Source organism: Caloenas nicobarica, chromosome 3, assembly GCF_036013445.1.
Source record: "Caloenas nicobarica isolate bCalNic1 chromosome 3, bCalNic1.hap1, whole genome shotgun sequence".
In the NCBI taxonomy this organism is placed as follows: domain Eukaryota; kingdom Metazoa; phylum Chordata; class Aves; order Columbiformes; family Columbidae; genus Caloenas; species Caloenas nicobarica.
Window position 1 is genome coordinate 1,465,549 of NC_088247.1, and position 18,963 is coordinate 1,484,511.

At 50.5% G+C, this 18,963-nt stretch overlaps 3 protein-coding genes across 4 annotated transcripts in view; 1 reads left to right on the forward strand and 2 right to left on the reverse strand.

Moving 5' to 3' along the window:
- The window catches only part of ESCO2 (establishment of sister chromatid cohesion N-acetyltransferase 2), a 23,340-nt gene extending 15,025 nt beyond the window's left edge, over window positions 1-8,315 (forward strand). Inside the window, exons 7-12 of the mRNA XM_065630448.1 lie at window positions 2,845-2,974; window positions 4,817-4,948; window positions 5,211-5,300; window positions 5,709-5,852; window positions 6,408-6,592; window positions 7,767-8,315. Coding sequence (XP_065486520.1) covers window positions 2,845-2,974; window positions 4,817-4,948; window positions 5,211-5,300; window positions 5,709-5,852; window positions 6,408-6,592; window positions 7,767-7,905 — 820 coding nt within the window. The 3' untranslated portion in view covers window positions 7,906-8,315. The remainder of the gene's footprint in view (window positions 1-2,844; window positions 2,975-4,816; window positions 4,949-5,210; window positions 5,301-5,708; window positions 5,853-6,407; window positions 6,593-7,766) is intronic.
- On the reverse strand, window positions 7,882-16,245 carry PBK (PDZ binding kinase). The gene is made up of 8 exons (XM_065632028.1): window positions 16,213-16,245; window positions 14,945-15,092; window positions 14,455-14,545; window positions 13,815-13,957; window positions 11,613-11,782; window positions 10,933-11,062; window positions 9,436-9,612; window positions 7,882-8,685 (listed from the first exon to the last, which is right to left on the reverse strand). The coding sequence occupies exons 2-8, from the start codon at window positions 14,988-14,990 to the stop codon at window positions 8,480-8,482; spliced, it is 963 nt and encodes a 320-aa protein (XP_065488100.1). The 5' UTR covers window positions 14,991-15,092; window positions 16,213-16,245; the 3' UTR covers window positions 7,882-8,479.
- Window positions 16,246-17,137: 892 nt separating this feature from the next.
- The window catches only part of SCARA5 (scavenger receptor class A member 5), a 38,502-nt gene continuing 36,676 nt past the window's right edge, over window positions 17,138-18,963 (reverse strand). For both annotated transcript variants that reach the window (XM_065632684.1, XM_065632683.1), the window contains exon 9: window positions 17,138-17,376. In XM_065632684.1, the coding sequence (XP_065488756.1) occupies window positions 17,240-17,376 (137 nt within the window). In that variant the 3' untranslated portion in view covers window positions 17,138-17,239. The remainder of the gene's footprint in view (window positions 17,377-18,963) is intronic.

The window sequence follows — 18,963 nt, forward strand, 5'->3', positions numbered from 1 at the left end:
TCTGGTTTGCGTTGCACTTCATTTTTATTTAAACCAGATAAATTTTCAGTGTAGCAGCACGCTCAGAAGTTTAGATCTGGGTGCCAAAGACAAGACAGAAGTTGTAATATTAATAAAAATGGGTGAAAAGGATTAACGGAATCTTCCCTTCCACTTTCCCGTGCTCACCTGGGTGCGTATTTTATAAATCTGCTGGGCCATGTTTGATATTTAGGCTGACAGAAACAAATCACAAACGCGTGAAATTTTCTTTTTGACTCTGAAAACCATCGTCTTGCTATAATTTTTTACTCACGAGGTGTGATTTTACTACCTGGTGTCTCTCCTTCCAATTAGCTGATTTCTTCAATCAATTTGCTGCTGTGCTCATAGCGGAAAAAGTCTTGTTTTCCCACACAAGAACCTGAGCCGCTAATCCCTCTCCCATATTAAATCGACTTCTTGATACATTTTGTTACCAATTCAAGCATTCTGAGTCGGGCTTATTGTGAACATATGAAAAAAACCCACTTGAAGTCGCTCCTAAAAGAGCCAAAATAAATGTTCCCAAGCTCGCTACTGTAGCGCTGTGCCACAGGAGTGTTGAAAGCGAGATCTGATTGCGATATTTGCTTTGCTTCCTCATGTGGCTTTTTCAAATCCCTCGGATGGCGCAGGCGGGACCTGGGACGGGCAGGAATCCCCGTGTTTGTCATTAACCACAAACACTCCCGGCTTTGCGGTTCCCTCTGGGGAGGCTGATGAGCACAAGCTTCCTCTCCATCAAGTCTCTGCTTCGGAAATTCTCCTTAGCAGCCAAATCTATAAAATTGTTTGGCGTATCTCTAAATTAGTTCCATGTTAAGGTTCATTGCGCAACAGTTACATTTTCCCACTTCCATGATTACTTAAGGAATACCACCCTAATACAGAAGCCTAAAGGCAGGTTAGATTATTATTAATTAAATTATTAACACCCCAAACTATGTGCTTCCCGGTAGCTGAAGCCCACCTTGTAAAGTCAAAAATTGATATAAAACGTCTATGGCTGGATCTCAATATGAAACAATTCCTCTTGGCCTAATTTTGTACACCTTGATCAAAACCTGGATGAAATGTTCCAGAAGTTATCTGGGTTCAATTTTTCACTTTATTCCCTTTTTTTCTCCTTGAGGGGCCAGTGGTGCTGGTCTGGTAAGCACCGTAGAGTCAGCTTTCCTCGCAAAACGGGAACACTGGAAGCTTTGTGAGATGGTTTTGGATGATGGGCTGGGGCCAATTGTCTGAGGTTCAACAAGGCCGAGTGCCGGGTCCTGTGCTTGGGTCACAACAACCCCATGAACGCTGCAGGCTGGGGAAGAGCGGCTGGAAAAGGACCTGGGGGTGTTGGTGACAGCGGCTGAACATGAGCCAGCGTGTGCCCAGGTGGCCACGAGGCCACCAGCATCCTGGCTGGGACCAGCACTGGTGTGGCCAGCAGGCCCAGGGCAGTGACCGGCCTGTGCTGGGAATGGGGAGGCCAAACCTCCAATCCTGGGCAGTTCTGGGCCCCTCACGCCAAGAAAGGCCTTGAGGTGCTGGAGCGAGTTGAGAGAAGGGAACGGAGCTGGGGAAGGGGCTGGAGCACAAGGGTGATGGGAGCGGCTGAGGGAGCTGGGGGTTCAGCTGGAGAACAGGAGCTGAGGGGAGACCTTCTGATCTCTGAGCTGCCTGAAAGGAGCTTGGAGCCAGGGGGGGTCGGGCTCTGCTCCCCAGGAACAAGCGCCAGGAGCAGAGGAAACGGCCTCAAGTTGCACCAGGGGAGGTTGAGGTTGGATCTGGGGAACAATTTCTTCCCCAAAGGGCTGTGGGGCATTGGAACAGGCTGCCCAGGGCAGTGCTGGAGTCACCATCCCTGGAGGGGTTGGACAGACGGACATGAGGTTCTCAGGACATGGGGCAGTGATGGACTTGGCAGTGTGAGGTTAATGGTCAGACTCGATGATCTTGAGGGTCTTTTCCTACCAAGATGATTCTGCGATGCTGCTTCTCCTGCTGATCCCGGCAGGGGAGGACCTTTGTCCCCGCCTGGTGTCACCTCCCAGAAGCCCAGTGCAGACCCCGAGCTGTGGTTCTGTGTGTCACCACCTACCTGATCATGCTTGAGCCGCCTGCTCCCTGTGCCTGCTGTGCCCACGTTCCCAGGCGTTCACAGCCACGGCTCCTCACGTTCGTCTCCCCTTCCATCCACGGGAGACGTCGCAAACCCACAGATCTCAACCCACCCAAGAGCAGAGACGCGCTTTAGGTGTGTGATCGTGGCTGTAATTTTGTGCACAAATTAAACAAGTTAGGAGAGTGTCTATGGGGGTGGTTAGGGCAGACTTCGGGTGTTTTGAATCCTGGTCAAGCTCGGGTGGCAGTTTCTTGGAGCTGAGCAACTTGCTGCTGAAAACCCTGAGCCTGCACAAGGGGGTTTGGATGTCCAGGGTTTGAGGAGCGACCTGCTGGATTTGGGCACCAATTTATTCGCCCACAGTTTCCACACTTCACGGACCTGCCCCTCTCCTCCTCACTTTGCTGTTTATCCCTTTGCCTGTTCAAGGAGCTGCTGCATTTCCAATATCCTGGGAATGGGATGAACGTGGAAGTGGGAGAGATGCTTAATCAAGAGTTATTAAAATTCTGGTGCAATTTCTAGAGCCTCTTCCCCCAGAGGAGCTGGCACCACAGCGGCCAAGAAGCTTTGCTGTACCTGGCTTAGTTTGGGCTGTTCTGGAATAACAGTCGCTACTCTGGTACCCAACAAATAATGTTAACCTTTGTCTGCACTGACTAATTTCCATCTCTCTGAAATAATTTTCATCCCTCTGCAACAATTTTCAGGCCGCAGGCTGCGCTGGATGAACTGACTTCTCCGTTTGGCTCCAGCCCATCTGCAAAACCATCTCACGCTTTGCAGAAAAGCAAGAAGGCGAAGGAGCTCAGCCGGAGCTCCAGGGACCAGATGATCATCGTAAGGTTCCCTGCGGGGCGCACTGGGTCCTCGGGGCAGCTTGGTGGTCGGGAAACAAGGAACATGTCTCGAGGAGAAGCGATAAGTGGATTTCCTCACGCGTCAACCTCAAACCAACCACGCTGACGAGCATAACAGGGCAGCGATTAACATGTTTAGTATTAAACGAGGAGAGGGTAGTAGCTGGGAAATAGGTTGTTATGGTTTCACTGGGACTCGCGCTTTATCACGTTTTAGAATTCAAAAGAGATTTATGGAACATAACGCTAAAAAAAAAAAAAGGCAGAGAAACTCAGCCAAGCGTGTATGGATGCTGTAGGAGTGAATTTGGCTGGATAATTTTCCTTTCCCATGGTTTCCTGGCCTGCTCTGGGAGCAGAATCGGCGCAGTGCTGTGACCGCAGGGGCAAACGGCAGCCAGGGGAGCAGGGACGTGCAATGGGGAGCAGGGACATGCAGTGAGGAGCTTGGACGTACGACGGGGAGCAGAGATGTGGGATGGGGACCAGGGACATGTGACAGGGAGCAGGGACGTGCAACAATGACCAGGGACATGCAGCGAGGAGCATGGCTGTGCGATGAGGAGCAGGGCTGTGCAACGAGGAGCAGGGCTGTGCAACAATGAGCAGGGACATACAACGGGGAGCAGGGCTGTGCAACAATGAGCAGGGACATACAACGGGGAGCAGGGATGCACAACCAGGGGCTGAGCCCCAACCAGCTCACTCTGAGAACAACCAGCTGCCTCTGGTAGCACCACACCAGCCTTCCCGCTGCTGCCCTTCAGCGTGGAGTACTGATTTTGGAGCAGGAGGAGGCCCAAACAGTGTTACTGAGGCTGGTGTGCCATGGAGCCATCACCTGTATGGGTTTCCAGAAAATACACCCTCAGCAATGAGTAATTTTTTTGTAAACTGTTCATTCTTGCTTGGTGACACGCCGACTTTTTCAAGCTGGTTTCCCAAGGGAGCAGGGCTGGTGTGGTCATTGTTGTCACTGATCGGCGCCTTTTGAGTCATTTGCGTGATTTCTGTCAGATTTGAGACCTCGCAGATACAAATTTTTAAGCATTTTGAGCGCTGAGATGAAAGCAGCAGGACATGCTCAGCAGTCACCACTATCCCGGCTGCGTGTCGAAGGGCTGGGCCCATGAGGGAAAACCTGTGGGTGCTGTGACACCAGGGGAAGCCCAAACAGGGACGTGGGGACAGGAGAGCAGCCAGTGCAGTGAAATAATGAGTCCTTAAACCTGGCTTCACCTCACTACTCAGAGCAACCTGCAGTTTGCTCACACAACTGCTGTTTGGTTCCTCAGTTCCTTCTCTTCCCCTCCCTGTACTGACAGAGATAGAAATGAGGTTGTTTTTAGGTCACTGATGAAAAGACTCTACAGAATTATACAGAATTTTCTCTTTTTAAAAAATTTGTGGTGCGCTTTTGCATTGTTTCCTCAGTGAGGATGTTGCTGAACTATTTCGGGGCCTGTTCCAAATAACGCGTTAATTGTGTATGTGTGATAGGACAAGGGGTGACGGTTTTAAACTAAAAGAGGGAGGATTTAGATCAGATATAAGGAAGAAATTCTTCACCATGAGGGTGGTGAGAGCCTGGCCCAGGTTGCCCAGAGGTGGTGGATGCCCCATCCCTGGATAATTTAATGCCACAGAGTTCTGAATATTCTGCAAATAAGCAACAGCTTGTCCTCCCCTTCATGAATCCAAATGAAAACAAATACTCGAATCTTTGATTATTGTATCTAGAACCGATTCTTAAGCTCATTCCTTAAACCGAACGTGGTTCTGAAGAGTTTCAGAGCGCTCAGCCGACTCTGTTTCTCACCAGGACGCGGGTCAGAAGCATTTTGGTGCCGTGGTTTGCAAGTCGTGCGGGATGATCTACACGGCGGCCAGCCCGGAGGACGAGGCGCAGCACATCCAGCACCACGAGCGCTTCCTCGAGGGGCTCAGATACGTGGTAAGGCCAAGACGAGTGGGGAAACCGTGTGTGACATCCAGCTACGGCATTTGTCACCCGCGAGGTGGGTTAAAGTGGAAGTCAAGCAGCTTCAGAGACCCTCTGCCTTCATCAGTTTGACGAGTGTAACTTGATTTTATTCCTGAAAGCTGAAGTGGTTCAGATCACAGCTTCGTCTGCCAGATTTTTCACCGAGTTGCTTCCTCTCTCGTGCTAAACCACTCGCTTCTTGTTTGTTTTCTCTGTTTCACCTCTGTGGCAGGGCTGGAAGAAAGAGCGAGTTGTGGCAGAGTTCTGGGATGGGAAAATTGTCCTGATTCTTCCAAATGACCCGAAATATGCCGTCAAGAAGGTACGGGCTTGTTGATTTAGGGGGTTTGTGTTGTAGATGAGCTTTGGCTCAGCTCCCAGAACTGATCACACGTCGATCAGCAGTGACGGGGTGAGCAGGAGAGCCAAGGGGGGCTGTGGACACCCACCCCGACACATCCCAACCCTGCGCTGACACTTTTGCTCTTATATGACCAACATAACCTGATTTTTTCCATCCTGAGGACTGCGGTGAGAGGCAGATGCGCTTTGCGAGAGCGTAGAGGGGTTAAGACACAAGTGAGAGCCCATTCTTTAACATTCTCCACATGATTAGGTCCTGATCCGGTGTAAAAACAAGCTTATTTGAGGAAACCAGGCCTCTTTCTGATAGTTTTTGCACCAAAGAATGTGCGTGTTATTCCCTAACACTCCAGTTTTGTTTTCTTAGGCAGAAGATGTGCGAGAAATCGTAGATAATGAACTGGGATTTAAGCAAGTTTCTTTGAGCTGCCCAGCCAAGACTAAAATGTATTTGTTTGTGTCCAACGAGAAGATGATCATTGGGTGCTTAGTGGCTGAGTCAATTAAGCAGGTACGTGGTTTTAATTAAAGGTGGGGGGGCGGGAAATTGAGAATAACTGGGGATGTTTGTGTGTCAGAAACCCTGGCTTAGTGTGGGATGGGGGGAGATAAAGCTAAGGAAATGAAAACAATTCTCTACAACTGCCTGGAAGGAGTTGGAGTGAAGGGGGGTCAGGCTCTGCTCCCAAGGAACAAGTGATGAGATGAGAGGAAACAGCCTCAAGTTGCACCAGGGGAGGTTGAGGTTGGATCTGGGGAACAATTTCTTCCCCAAAGGGCTGTGGGGCATTGGAACAGGCTGCCCAGGGCAGTGCTGGAGTCACCATCCCTGGAGGGGTTGGACCAACGGACGTGAGGTTCTCAGGGACATGGGGCAGTGCCAGGGCTGGGTTATGGTTGGACTCCATGATCTTGAGGGGCTTTTCCAACTACAACAATTCTATGAAAAAACAACCCCCCCCCCCCCCAAAAAAAAAAAAACCCAAACAACAAAGAAATTAAAGCAAACCTCGTGCTGTTATCAGGGTGATAAGGAGCATTTTGACATGTCCTCTGGTCCATGCAGGCGTTCCGGGTGCTGTCAGAGGCAGGAGCCGCCGCGTCCCCCGAGCGGGACGCCCCACAGCAGCCACAGCGCGCCTGGCGCTGCTCCAGCCACGCCGAGCCCGCGCTCTGTGGCGTCAGCAGGATCTGGGTGTTTGGGCCCCGGCGTGGAAAAGGCATCGCCCGGCGCATGGTGGACGTGGTCAGGTAGGAGCCGGGATCCCATCCCCAGGTTTATCCTTCAACAGGGAAAACTGGGATCGCAGCGAAAAGTGTTTATGGGTACAAACTGCAACACAGGAGGTTCCACTTAAATATGAGAAGAAACTTCTTCCCGGTGAGGGTGCCAGAGCCTGGCCCAGGCTGCCCAGGGAGGCTGTGGAGTCTCCTTCTCTGCAGACATTCCAACCCGCCTGGACACCTTCCTGTGTAACCTCATCTGGGTGTTCCTGCTCCGGCGGGGGGATTGCACTGGATGAGCTTTCCAGGTCCTTTCCAATCCCTGACATTCTATGATTATACAAATTTTTCCCTTTCCATCATTCAGTTTGAAATCCCCTTTTCATAGTGGAAGGATATAAATCAGACAGATATTATCTGTATATCTAATATTTTCATTTAAAATCTGACACAAGCATAGGCCAAGCTGTTAATTTCTGGCTAGAACCTGAAACACAGCTACACAGACTGGATTTTCCAAGAGAAACTTGTGCTTGTTGGGAAAAAATATTCTATGTTTTATTTTACTAGATGGGCCCAAAACACTTGAGATTTTCCAGGCAGGAAATTCTGAGCTTGAAAAGCTCAAAACAAAGTGGAAGATTTAAAATCTTCCCCTCATCATCTGATACGCATTCACTTGAGGGGGAGCTTGATGGTCTGTGGGTCTGTAGTAGCATGGATTTTATATCTACTCGCTCTGTGTATATAAAACATCGAGATATGAGTAGCTATGTATATATTTGTGTATAATCACAGTATTCTGAATGTTCTCCACATCCTCCCACGGTTCAGTGTTTGATGTGCAGCCTCCCCAGCTTCGCCCTTGCCGGCCCCGGGTGCCATGTTGGGCTCCACACGGGAACTGCTCCGAAATACTGAACTAAAACCTCCGGGTTTCCATGTAAAACTGTATTTTGGGAGTTTTATACCTGTATTTGCTCTTACATTGTCCTTCTCGCTCATTTTAAAATGCCTCCTGGTTATATCCAAGAGGACAAACTGGCACCTCACAACTGTCTTCTCTGGTTTCGAACCAAGCGATGGAAGCAAAAACAGCTCCCTGCAGAGGAGCCTTGGGGGAAAACACCTCGAAAATGTGTTTTAAGTGTCAGATAAAAGTGTTTGCAGCACCCTGATAGCCCTTTTCTTTCTTTTTCAGGAGCACCTTCATGTACGGCTGCTACCTGAGCACCAACGAAATCGCCTTCTCCGACCCGACACCGGACGGCAAGTTATTTGCAACAAAATACTGCCAGACCCCCAACTTCCTTGTCTATAATTTTATTTATACCAACTGATCCAACGTATTAGTACAAGCTGAGGTTTGAAATAATCTAAAAATCAATGTTTAAATGAACACTTAAGCCTTGCTAGCCGGCTAAAGGCCGTTTTCCTGCTGAGCGCGAGTTCTCCCTCCCCGTGTGAGCGAGCTGGGGGAGAACGTGTCACTTTGTGTACAGAGTTGTCTTATGGGTTAGTGTTTTTGGTAGGTTTGTTTCTTCTAAAACTAAATTCTATTGCAAGTAACTTAAAAACTTTAATTAATATAAAGATGGCTCTTTTCTCCCTGAGCTCCCTGCAGTGTGCGCTGTAAAAGGTAAAAGACATAGTACAAGCAGTTGCTAAATTTACACACTATGAGATGTCTTAAAACAACTGGATTTTCCCCCAGCGCCTAAGGCCTGGGAATCCTCACAGGGTTGTGCTGCAGGGGAAGCTGGCAGGGGGTTGCCTGCTCAATAAAAGCTGTGAAATGCTGCTCTTTGAGCTTGTTTCTCTGCGTACTTCCAATGCTCTCCTAATTTGAGGAGTTCAGAGGAGAGAGCGGCAATCCCTGAGCTCACGTACCCGTGCCGGGGAGCTCAAGTGCTGTTATTCCTGGGCCACACTGGCCTCCAGGACTTCCACGATGCACGCAGCCGATGGACGTTTCTTGGGGTCCTCGTTGGTGCAGACGGAGAAGAGATCGATCATGCACTGGTAGGACGGGTCCAGCTCGTCCATGTTGAGAGCCGGGCGGGTTCCCAGGGCTGCGTAAAACGCTTCTTCATCAAAGGAGTCTTCATCGAAAGAGTTATCTGGGTGAGAAGGTGGAAAAGGGGTTAGGGAAGGGTGCAACGGAGCTGGGGAAGGGGCTGGAGCACAAGTGTGATGGGAGCGGCTGAGGGAGCTGGGGGTTCAGCTGGAGAACAGGAGCTGAGGGGAGACCTTCTGATCTCTGAGCTGCCTGAAAGGAGCTTGGAGCCAGGGGGGGTCGGGCTCTGCTCCCCAGGAACAAGCGCCAGGAGCAGAGGAAACGGCCTCAAGTTGCGCCAGGGGAGGTTGAGGTTGGATGTGGGGAACAATTTCTCCCCCAAAGGGCTGTGGGGCATTGGAACAGGCTGCCCAGGGCAGTGCTGGAGTCACCATCCCTGGAGGGGTTGGACAGATGGAGATGAGGTTCTCAGGGACATGGGGCAGTGCAGGGGTGGGGGAATGGTTGGACTCGATGATCTTGAGGGGCTTTTCCAACCAAAATGATTCTGTGACAGATCCCCAGAGTAACTCAAACTTTCTCCCGTGCTTTATCAGAGGTGAGCGGGTGTTTCACAGCCAGGTGCAGCCCCTGTTCACAGCATCCCTGCTTTTGCTGCTTTTTTAGAAAGACTCAGCTGCCTTAAATATTTTGGTGCACCATTTCAAGCACCGCCTCATTTGAGGCTTTTCTGGCCGCATCATTTTAGTGGTATGGACGCAGCATCCTCCCCAGAGCTGCAGCTGTACAAATCAATCCTCCCGAGGGAGGAAAGCATTTCTAGGAGCAGCAGTTGCTCAGCGGAGAAACGAACCTTCGTCATCAGGGTCATAACGCAGGTTGACGTGGGGCACGGAGAGGGTCATCATCTCCCACAGCGTCAGCCCGAAAGCGAAGATGTCGGCCTTGTCGGTGATCACGCCGTCGTCCTGCAGAGCCTCCTTGGGCTTCCAGGGCTCAGTGCCCACGTAACACATCTCCGGGTCACACACTGGAAGGAAACAACACAGCTCCGGTGCCTGCTGGGACTTTCGAGGCCAGCAAGACACCGTCAGAGTGAGATTTTTTGTGGCCAAGCGTCCGAGGTCACGCAGAGCGTGAAGAACTGAAGGCGGGAGCTGTGCTCTGGGCTCAGCCCCACTCCAAGGCACCCCGCGATGAAGGGGGGGATGTTACCTGCGTTTTACCCACATGTGGCCCTTGCTCAGCTCACCCCGGGGTGACAGCACTCACAGGACACTTCCCTGTCCCCAGACAAGGCCAGGGGACAAAGCCAACCCCACTCCCCATGAGGCTCCAAAACCTCCACCCCGCAGTCCCTCTCTTTTCTTCACACCAGCCCAAACCAAGTCCTCACCACTTTGTTCAATTTAATGCCTCCTTGATCTTAATTAGCCTCAGAGAGTTGAAGTAACGATGAACGAAGCACCAGCTCCAACTCGATCCATTTTATCCCTCTTTAACTGCAGGCACCGCTCCCCAAAGCCTGGTGCTGCATTTCCCCCCCTTTTCCCCAGCAAATTCCTGAGCTGGCAGCAGATCTCAGCTGCTCAACAAACTTCTCTCTTGCAGGGCTGATCGAGAAGCGAATTCCAAAATCCCTCAGCGCTGTTGGGCTTTAATCCTTGGCTGCCACAGGGACGGGGACCCAGCACCCTCGCTCTTGGTGAGCGCGTGTTGTCTCCTCAAGAAGACAAGGAGGCAAAGCCAAAATCCAGGCTGGGCGGAGAGGAATTCTTCCTGTTAAACCAGCCCAAAACCTGATATTCTAACCGCACGCCTCTCCAGGAGATTACGCTGGGGCGCTGCCTCCAGCTCTCGCGCTCCTTATAAAAGGGAATGGCTACTAATAAAAATGTAATGGAGCAGCTTGATAAATTACGAGGTTGTCGCAGGCCCAAGCGCTGCGTAAAGCAGCGGAGGAAAGCATTCTTGTAATTAACCCAAACCCCTTCCTGCCGTTCGCAGCCAAGCCGCGACGCCATTAGGCATCTGCTCCTCGTTTACGCGCAGCCTTTATAACGCGTTTGGCTCGTGCTTCCTTCCAGCCCTGCGAGCAAGATTCGAGAGAATCTCCTCACCGCGAGCATCCCGCGTGCAGTGGCAATTCTGTGTCCGTATGAGCGTGGAGGGGCACGAGACGGACGGCACAGGGCTGGAGAATTAACGCTGGACCGTCCAGAGATCTTGGTGCAAACCACCCGTCGGTCCTTCCCTCCGAGGACACGGGAGGGTGAATGCGCCAAACTCAGAGGAGCAGCCTCAAAGCAGCCACCGAGGATTCGGGTCCTTTTCCCCCAGCCCAACCTACCGGTCATGTTCTCATCCAGGGGCAGCGACATTCCCACGTCACAGATCTTGACGGCTTCAAAATCACCTTTAACGACGACGTTCGAAGACTTGATGTCTCCGTGGAGCAGCTTCTTGTCGTTGTGAAGATACTGAGGGCAGAGAGAAGCCGTTAACACAGATACAGCAAGGCAGGAGGAGCTGTCAGATTCGGACAACAAAGCACCAACTTCTTAATATTTAACATATTTAGCCTTAAAACCTTGAGGATGGGACAACACCTACCCATAACGTGTACAAAACACAGGGTAGGTTGTTCCTCCAGCCTAATTTTGGAGGCTTACGGTTGCTTTTTACTAAAATGCCTCTAGCACCGAACACTTGAGAGCGAGTGCGACGCACGGGCATTAGCTGGTGGCCAACGACCCGTCTGTTTTATTCCTGGAGCTCCACAGCACCACTGAGTCTCCGTTTTCTCCCTTTTTTTCCCCCTAAACACAAGCTCGTTGAATCTCAAGCTTCAGGGCTCAGGTTTGACCTGAGTCTGTACAGCACCCCGGTAAAAAAGAACCCACCACGGCTTTATACGAAGCATCACAGCATCTGCTCTGCACCTGCTGGCACGGCCGCCTCACACACCAAATTCCTTTATTTTCACAGCGCGTACAGTTCCAGAACAGCCCCGGTTACGGTTAAACGTACCTTCAGCCCCCTCGCCATGCTCAAGGCCACTTTGAAAATGGTGGCAGCCGGGAAAGGGCCCAGCGCGTCCCCGCTTCTTTCTTCGATTAAGTCATAGAGAGATTTTTCTCCTCCGTACTCCATGGCCAGACACATGCTGCCGTCGTTGGCCTCGGTAAACGCCCGGTAACCTTCCAAAAGAGATTATTTGTTAGGGTCGAAGCAGACATGAGCATTTCTGTGCGTTTGCCGGCCTGATGGAGCATTTGGAGCTGCCGCCCTGGTGCTTTCCCAGCTCAGCTTTGCAGCCCGTACTGGGGCAAGGACGTTTACCCTGATTTTTACGGGATGGAGAAGCAGGAGAGGAGGGAGAAGCAGCAGATCTGTGGGACCGACGTCCCCCACTGCAAAAAGCAGGAGCCGCAGAAGCCACACAAAGGGTGAGGGGACGCTTGGTAAGTCAAACCCCAGTCTCACAGCGGCCATTCCACAAGATTAACACACATACAGACCGTCCCATCTTTTTTTCCTCCATGTTTTACTCCCGTCTATAAGCAATTCTCCTCAGGTGGAGTTAGAAATGGCAAAGTCTTGCATAACCGCATAGCAGAAGTCTTACCCTGTAAATGATTTACAGCACCTTTTACAGGAAAAAGCAGTGAAATGTTCACAATGTGAAAGGTGGAGACTATCTTGGCTCTTAAACTCCTGCCAGAAGGAGAGATGCCATTTCAGGGATACAAACAAAGTTCTTTGCACGCAGCGTTTCTAACACAAGTGACCTCAACGAGGTACTTTAAAGCACAAACAAAAGGATAAAGTCAAACAAAGCTGCTGCTCTGACCGGCACGAGACATTTTAGACAAGAGCAGAAGTTAAACACAGACTAAAGCACCTTCTCCAAATATTCCTGTTGTACAGAGCCAAGAGCATGACAGAGCCCCGATTGTCACGCGCAAAGGTGCAGCAGAGGGGGATCCGGAGCCTTGTTCCGCGCACAGAAGAATCCCGAACATCACTAAGGCGTTTCCCATGCTCCGCAATGTCCCTCTGTGCTCTGCAATGTCCCCTGGGCTCTCCCTGCCCTGACGCCACGAGCTAAAGCTGCAGCGCAGGTGCAGCCTTGGGACAGGCCCTGTTTCTCCAGAACCAGCTGGAACTAAATCCTGGGGCAGTTCTGGGCCCCTCAGGCCAAGAAAGGCCTTGAGGTGCTGGAGCGAGTTGAGAGAAGGGAACGGAGCTGGGGAAGGGGCTGGAGCACAAGGGTGATGGGAGCGGCTGAGGGAGCTGGGGGTTCAGCTGGAGAACAGGAGCTGAGGGGAGACCTTCTGATCTCTGACCTGCCTGAAAGGAGCTTGGAGCCAGGGGGGGTCGGGCTCTGCTCCCCAGGAACAAGCGCCAGGACCAGAGGAGACGGCCTCAAGTTGCACCAGGGGAGGTTGAGGTTGGATGTGGGGAACAATTTCTTGCCCAAAGGGCTGTGGGGCATTGGAACAGGCTGCCCAGGGCAGTGCTGGAGTCACCATCCCTGGAGGGGCTGGACAGACGGACATGAGGTTCTCAGGGACATGGGGCAGTGCCAGGAGTGGCTTAATGGTTGGACTCCATGATCTTGAGGGGCTTTTCCAACCAAAATCATTCTGTGATCTGCAGCAGAACAGCCAATGTCACTTTGCAGTCCTCTCTGAAGGCAGCGACCAGACAACAAGGTCTTTTTCAAGCAAAACAATTCTGACTCTGCCCCAACCACGCAGCCCCGGCAGTCCGGGAGCGCTTCCAGGTTCCCATCACATAGGGCAAGACTAAGAGAATTTAATAAGCTCCACAGTGGGCCTGACTAAAGCCATGTCCTCAATCCTCCCCCCGTGTGCCCCCACAGCCACCACAGCCCAGCCCCGCTCTACACGTCCAGAGCCGACGGGGAGGTCTGTGACCCAGAGAATAATTTAAGAATGGAATTCTTTGGGTTGAAGGGCCCTCCCCAGCTCCCGCAGTGCCCCCCTGCCATGAGCAGAGACATCTGCACCAGCTCAGGTTGCTCAGAGCCCCGTCCAGCCTGGCCTGGGATGTCTCCAGGGATGGTTCATCCACCACCTCTCTGGCCTACCTGGGCCAGGCTCTCACCACCCTTTTACCAGCTGCACCCAGCAGCAGCCTCGTGTCACATCAGCTGCCCCCAAACTCGGCTCCAACGACTTAATTTGCAATTTAAACAACACTCACCCACAATGTTGGGGTGCTGGAGGTTTTTCAAGATCTTGGCTTCGTCGTTCAGTCTCTGCTGGTAGATGCTTTGCTGCTTTGTGTTGCATTTCGGGTTAATTTTCTTCACGGCCCAAGGGGAGCGAGACAAACCTCTGGGAGACCTGCAGAAGAAAACCCGCACGTCTCAGAACAGCGGGCAGCACCAGGGTTGGAGTGCGGACAGGTCCCTGAGGAGCCATTCAGGAGAGCGTCTGCCTTTATTTGGCGGAATTAATAAAGAACAACGCTAAAATAAACTAAGATCTGCTCATGTGCACACCATAGAGGTGCATAATAACGCATGGTTTGAAACTCAAGGAGGGAGATTCAGGCCGGACACGAGGCAGAAATTGTTTGTGCTGAGGGTGGTGAGAGCCTGGCCCAGGTTGGCCAGAGAGGTGGTGGCTGAACCATCCCTGGAGACATCCCAGGCCAGGCTGGACGGGGCTCTGAGCAACCTGAGCTGGTGCAGATGTCCCTGCTCATGGCAGGGGGGCACTGCGGGAGCTTTAATGGTCCCTTCAACCCAAACCGTCCTGTGATCCGATGATTTTTACGGTTCTAGAGGAAAAACCAGGCGCGGCGCCGCTCCGAGCTCCACCCGCGCTCCCACACGCACCTTTTCATCAAGTAGACGTTGACCCCGGTGCCGTATCCCAGCTTCTGCATGAAGGGAGAGGCCGGGATGGTGACGGAAACTGGGCCCCCACCTAAAAAAAAAATAGATTAAAAAACCCCACCAAAATAAATATACATATGAATAAATACATATATAAATACATAGATCAAAACCAGCCCCACGTGTGACCCCGCACGGATCAAACCACCGGGAGAAGCTTCGCTGAACGGTCGGACTCGCCAATCATCAAGGTCTTTTCCGACCAAACCGATTCCCTGAGGGGTTTTGATGCTCTGATTACGAACGAGGGTTATCACTCCGCGCGCAGAACGCGTGCGGAGTTCTGAAAAGCTCCTTTCCAACCCGCCCGTCCCCCAATATCTCACCAAACCCCCACCCCGGGATGGAGCGTTGGGTGATGATGTTTTACCCGTTACACACGTTTTATCCCGGGGTGACCCCACCGATGTTTGGGGTGAACGGGACTCACCCGGTTTGTCCTTCTGGGCTGGATTGGGGGACTTGAAGGTTTCCATGGCTGCAAAGCGCAGGGGGGACCCGGGGTCACCCACACCCCCAGAACTGGGGGGAACGCTCGGGAGGACGCGCTGTGCTGGGGCCTTACGGATGTCACGGCACTACATTAAAATGCAATTAATTAAAAAAAAAATACAAAAAAAACTAAACAAGAAACCCCACAACAACAACAACAAACCCCACCCCACCCCCCCAAAAAAAAACAATCCACAAAAAGCAACAACAAAACCAGCAAAAATAGCCCAACCAAGACCAACAAAACAAGCACCCAAACAAAATTTGAAAAAATAATTAAAAACGAAAAAATTTTTTAAAAGTCAAATTAAAAGGTAAAAAAAAAAAAATCAAGGAGTTAAAATAATTTTTAAAAATTAAACTAATAAAAAAGTGAAAAATTAAAAGAAACGTCGAAATTAAAAGAAACGTCGAAATTAAAAGAAACGTCGAAATTAAAAGAAACGTCAAATAAAAATACAATAAAATTAAATAAAAAATTAAAATTAAAAATAGGAAAAGGTAACAGTAAAATAAAAATCAAATGAAAAACTAAAAAGTCAATAAAATACAGAGTCAAATTGAAAGATAAAAATAAGAACTAAAATTGATTTAAAAGCCAAAAAAAATTTAAAAAAATCAAATTAAAAAATCAAATCGTAAAAAATCAAATAATAAAATAACCATTAAAAAAGAAATAATTAAAAAACCATTAAAAATGGAAATAATAAAAACACATTAAAAATGGAAATAATAAAAACACATTAAAAATGCAAATAATAAAACTGCAAACGCGCAAATAATAAAAACGCAAACACGCAAATAATTAAAAAACCAGAAAAATAAATAAAATAAAACATCGGTAGGGAAATAAAACATCGGTAGGGAAATATAGGTAAAAACACCAAATAAACAAAATAAAACATCAAATCAATAAATAAAATAAAACATCAAATTAATAAATAAAATTAATCGAATTAAAACAACAACAACAACCAAAAAACCCAAACCCAACCAAACCAGCCCCACCGCACCCCAACAACCCGACAGGAAAATCAACCGATCTCCCAGCACCGCGGGACCGGACGCGGCCCCGGGCGCCCCTTGGGCTCCGCTCCGCGGGGACAGGAGCGGCCGCTCCCCCGCGTCCCCGCCCTGTCCCCCCGGACGGCTCGGGGGTGTCTGGGGCCCCGTGTCCCCCGTGTCCCCCCACCCCGTGACCATTACCCGCCACCGCCGTCTGAATCCCGCGCGCGGGAAACCCCGACCCCGCCCCCCGGCTACGGCGGCCCCGCGCGGACAAACCGGGAGGAAGGCGGAGGGGGGCGGGGCCAGCCCGAGGGGCGGGGCTTGTGGGGCGGGGCGGGGCTTGGGGTGGGTCTCCGGGGGTCCCCAGGCTCTGAGAGGGGGTTTGGGGGGGGGGGTAAAAGGGTCCCCGAGTGCTTTTGGAGGGACTCTTGGGGGTTCCCAAGGATTTGGGGGGGTAAAAGGGTCCCCGAGTGCTTTTGGAGGGGCTCTTGGGGGTTCCCAAGGATTTGGGGGGACGTAAAAGGGTCCCCGAGTGCTTTTGGAGGGGCTCTTGGGGGTTCCCAAGGATTTGGGGGGCACCTGAGAGGGGTCCCTGGGGCTCTGGAGGGGGCACGCAGGTCACCAAGGCTTTGGGGGGGCCCTGAGGGATCCCCAAGTGCTTTTAGGGGGGGCTGCATGGGTTCCCTAAGCCCTCAGGGGGGTCTCCATGAGGTCCCCACACCCTTGGGGAGGGACCTCATTGGGGCAGTGGAGTCCCCAAGCCCTTGGGGGGGTCTCCATGGCATTGCCACCCCCTTGCGGGGGGTCACTCTTGAACCCCCAGGCCGTGAGGGGGTGACTCTGAAGTTCAGCAGGGTGCCCAAGCCCTTGGGGGCTTTCCGAGCCCTTTTGGGAGGTCTCTGGGGGGTCCTCAAGGGGTGTCTCTGGGGGTGGGTTTGGGGGTTCAGGCACCCCGGGGTGCTCTGTACCCCCCACCCAGGGGCTTCTTGAACCAGGGCCAAGCCACACCCAGGGTCTGTATTTATAGCCCCCCGGGACCCCCACAAATCCCCATCGCTCTTTGACCTGCCCCCTCCGAACACGGCTGTACCAGCAGGGTAGAGAATAATAAAAAAGCATTTATTTCTCTAATAATAAAACCATTTCAGGAAGCACGGCTGAGATTCGTGGGGGACGGAGGGACCCCCACTCCCCAGCCAAATTTGGGGGCGCCCCGTCCCCCCCGTCACGGCGTCAGGCACTTGACGCCGGCGTCCTCGGCGTGGCCGCAGTTGGTCTTGCCCCAGCTGGAGAAGCTGCAGCGGAGGAGACTTTCCTCGGTCCCCTTGCAGGAGACGTCGTCCATCCAGATCCTCCCCGTGCCTGCGGAAACGGGGACACGCTGGGGGACGCCGGGATCGGCGCTGGTACCAGTACGGGCACCGGGAGCGGCACTGGTGTCCCGCTGCGTCCCCCGTGACCGCGGGAACATGCGTCGCCGGGGTAAAGCAAAAATCGTTCGAGCCCTTGAACAAAAGGCTTCATCCCTTATGAAAATCCCCCCCTGTAATTATTATATCGGTCCTTCTTTTTGGTAAAGTGTATTAACTTTATTTTATACCTATATATTATTTTTATATATAACATATAATATATACTACATAATATGTAACATGTATGTAGTATATATTACATATTATATGTATGATATGTAACATAGTACATAGTATATATTATATATTATGTATGATGTGCATGATATGTAACATATTATGTAGTATATATTATATATTATGTATGAAATATATGAAATGTAACATATTACATAGTATATATTATATATATGAAACATATTACATAGTATACATTATATATTATGTATGATACGTATGAAATGTAACATATGTAGTATATAAATTATATGTTATATATTATATATAAAAAATAAAAAATATATATAAAATAAAGTTAATACACTTTATACTACATAAATATAATACACTTTATAGTACGTAATATCATACATAATATATACTATATACTATATATAGTATATATACTATATACTATATATATAAACAATATATATAGTATATATGCTATATATACTATATACATGTATTATGTTATATATTATATGTTACATATTATTTTTCACTGTGATGTAATGAGGTAGTGGAGTTTCATTGGAGATTTTTTGTATTTTTCATGCTTAATTACAATAAAGACCTAGAAATAAGGATTTTGCTGCTTGGCAGCTGCCCATGGAGGTTGAGGGATGATGCTCCTGGAGAACTGAGACCCCACAGCATCCTACAGCCCACCCGACACGGGTTGGGGACTGTTCGGGACCCTCCGTCTGGGGTCGGCGATCGGGAGCCGGCGCACAACCGGCTCCAGGGATGGCTGGGTTGATAAGGAAGCAGCAAAATGCTGCAAAAATCCAGTTGCTTCGCAAGGTTTTCCTGTGATTCGTCATCAGAAACGCGGGGGGTGGTGGTTAGTCCAAGCGTGGTGCCCCTGACCCCCCTGTAAAACCACATTTGGGGTGCCCCAAATTGCCTGGGTCACGCCACAAACAGGAATAAATCCAGATTTTTCTAATTTTACACTTTGCAGCCCAGGTTTTCTCCTCGGCCAGTGCGAATTTTCAGGGCACGTCCTAATTCCCCATCGCTGCAGGTCACCAGCGCCAAAGCTCTGACGTGGGGGGGCCTCTGGGGAGGAAAATCCTTCCATGTCCTTCATGGGTCATTTTTTCCCAAGTCACTATTCCTAGTGAGGTGGGATGTCCCTCAAAGCACCCTACTGGGACCAAGACTAATTAATATCTTCATCAATGATGCAGTGGGATCAAGTGCACCCTCAGCAAGGTTGCAGGTGACACCAAGGTGAGCGGTGCAGGTGGCGCACCGGAGGGACGGGATCCATCCAGAGGGACCTGGACAAGCTGGAGAAGTGGGGCCATGT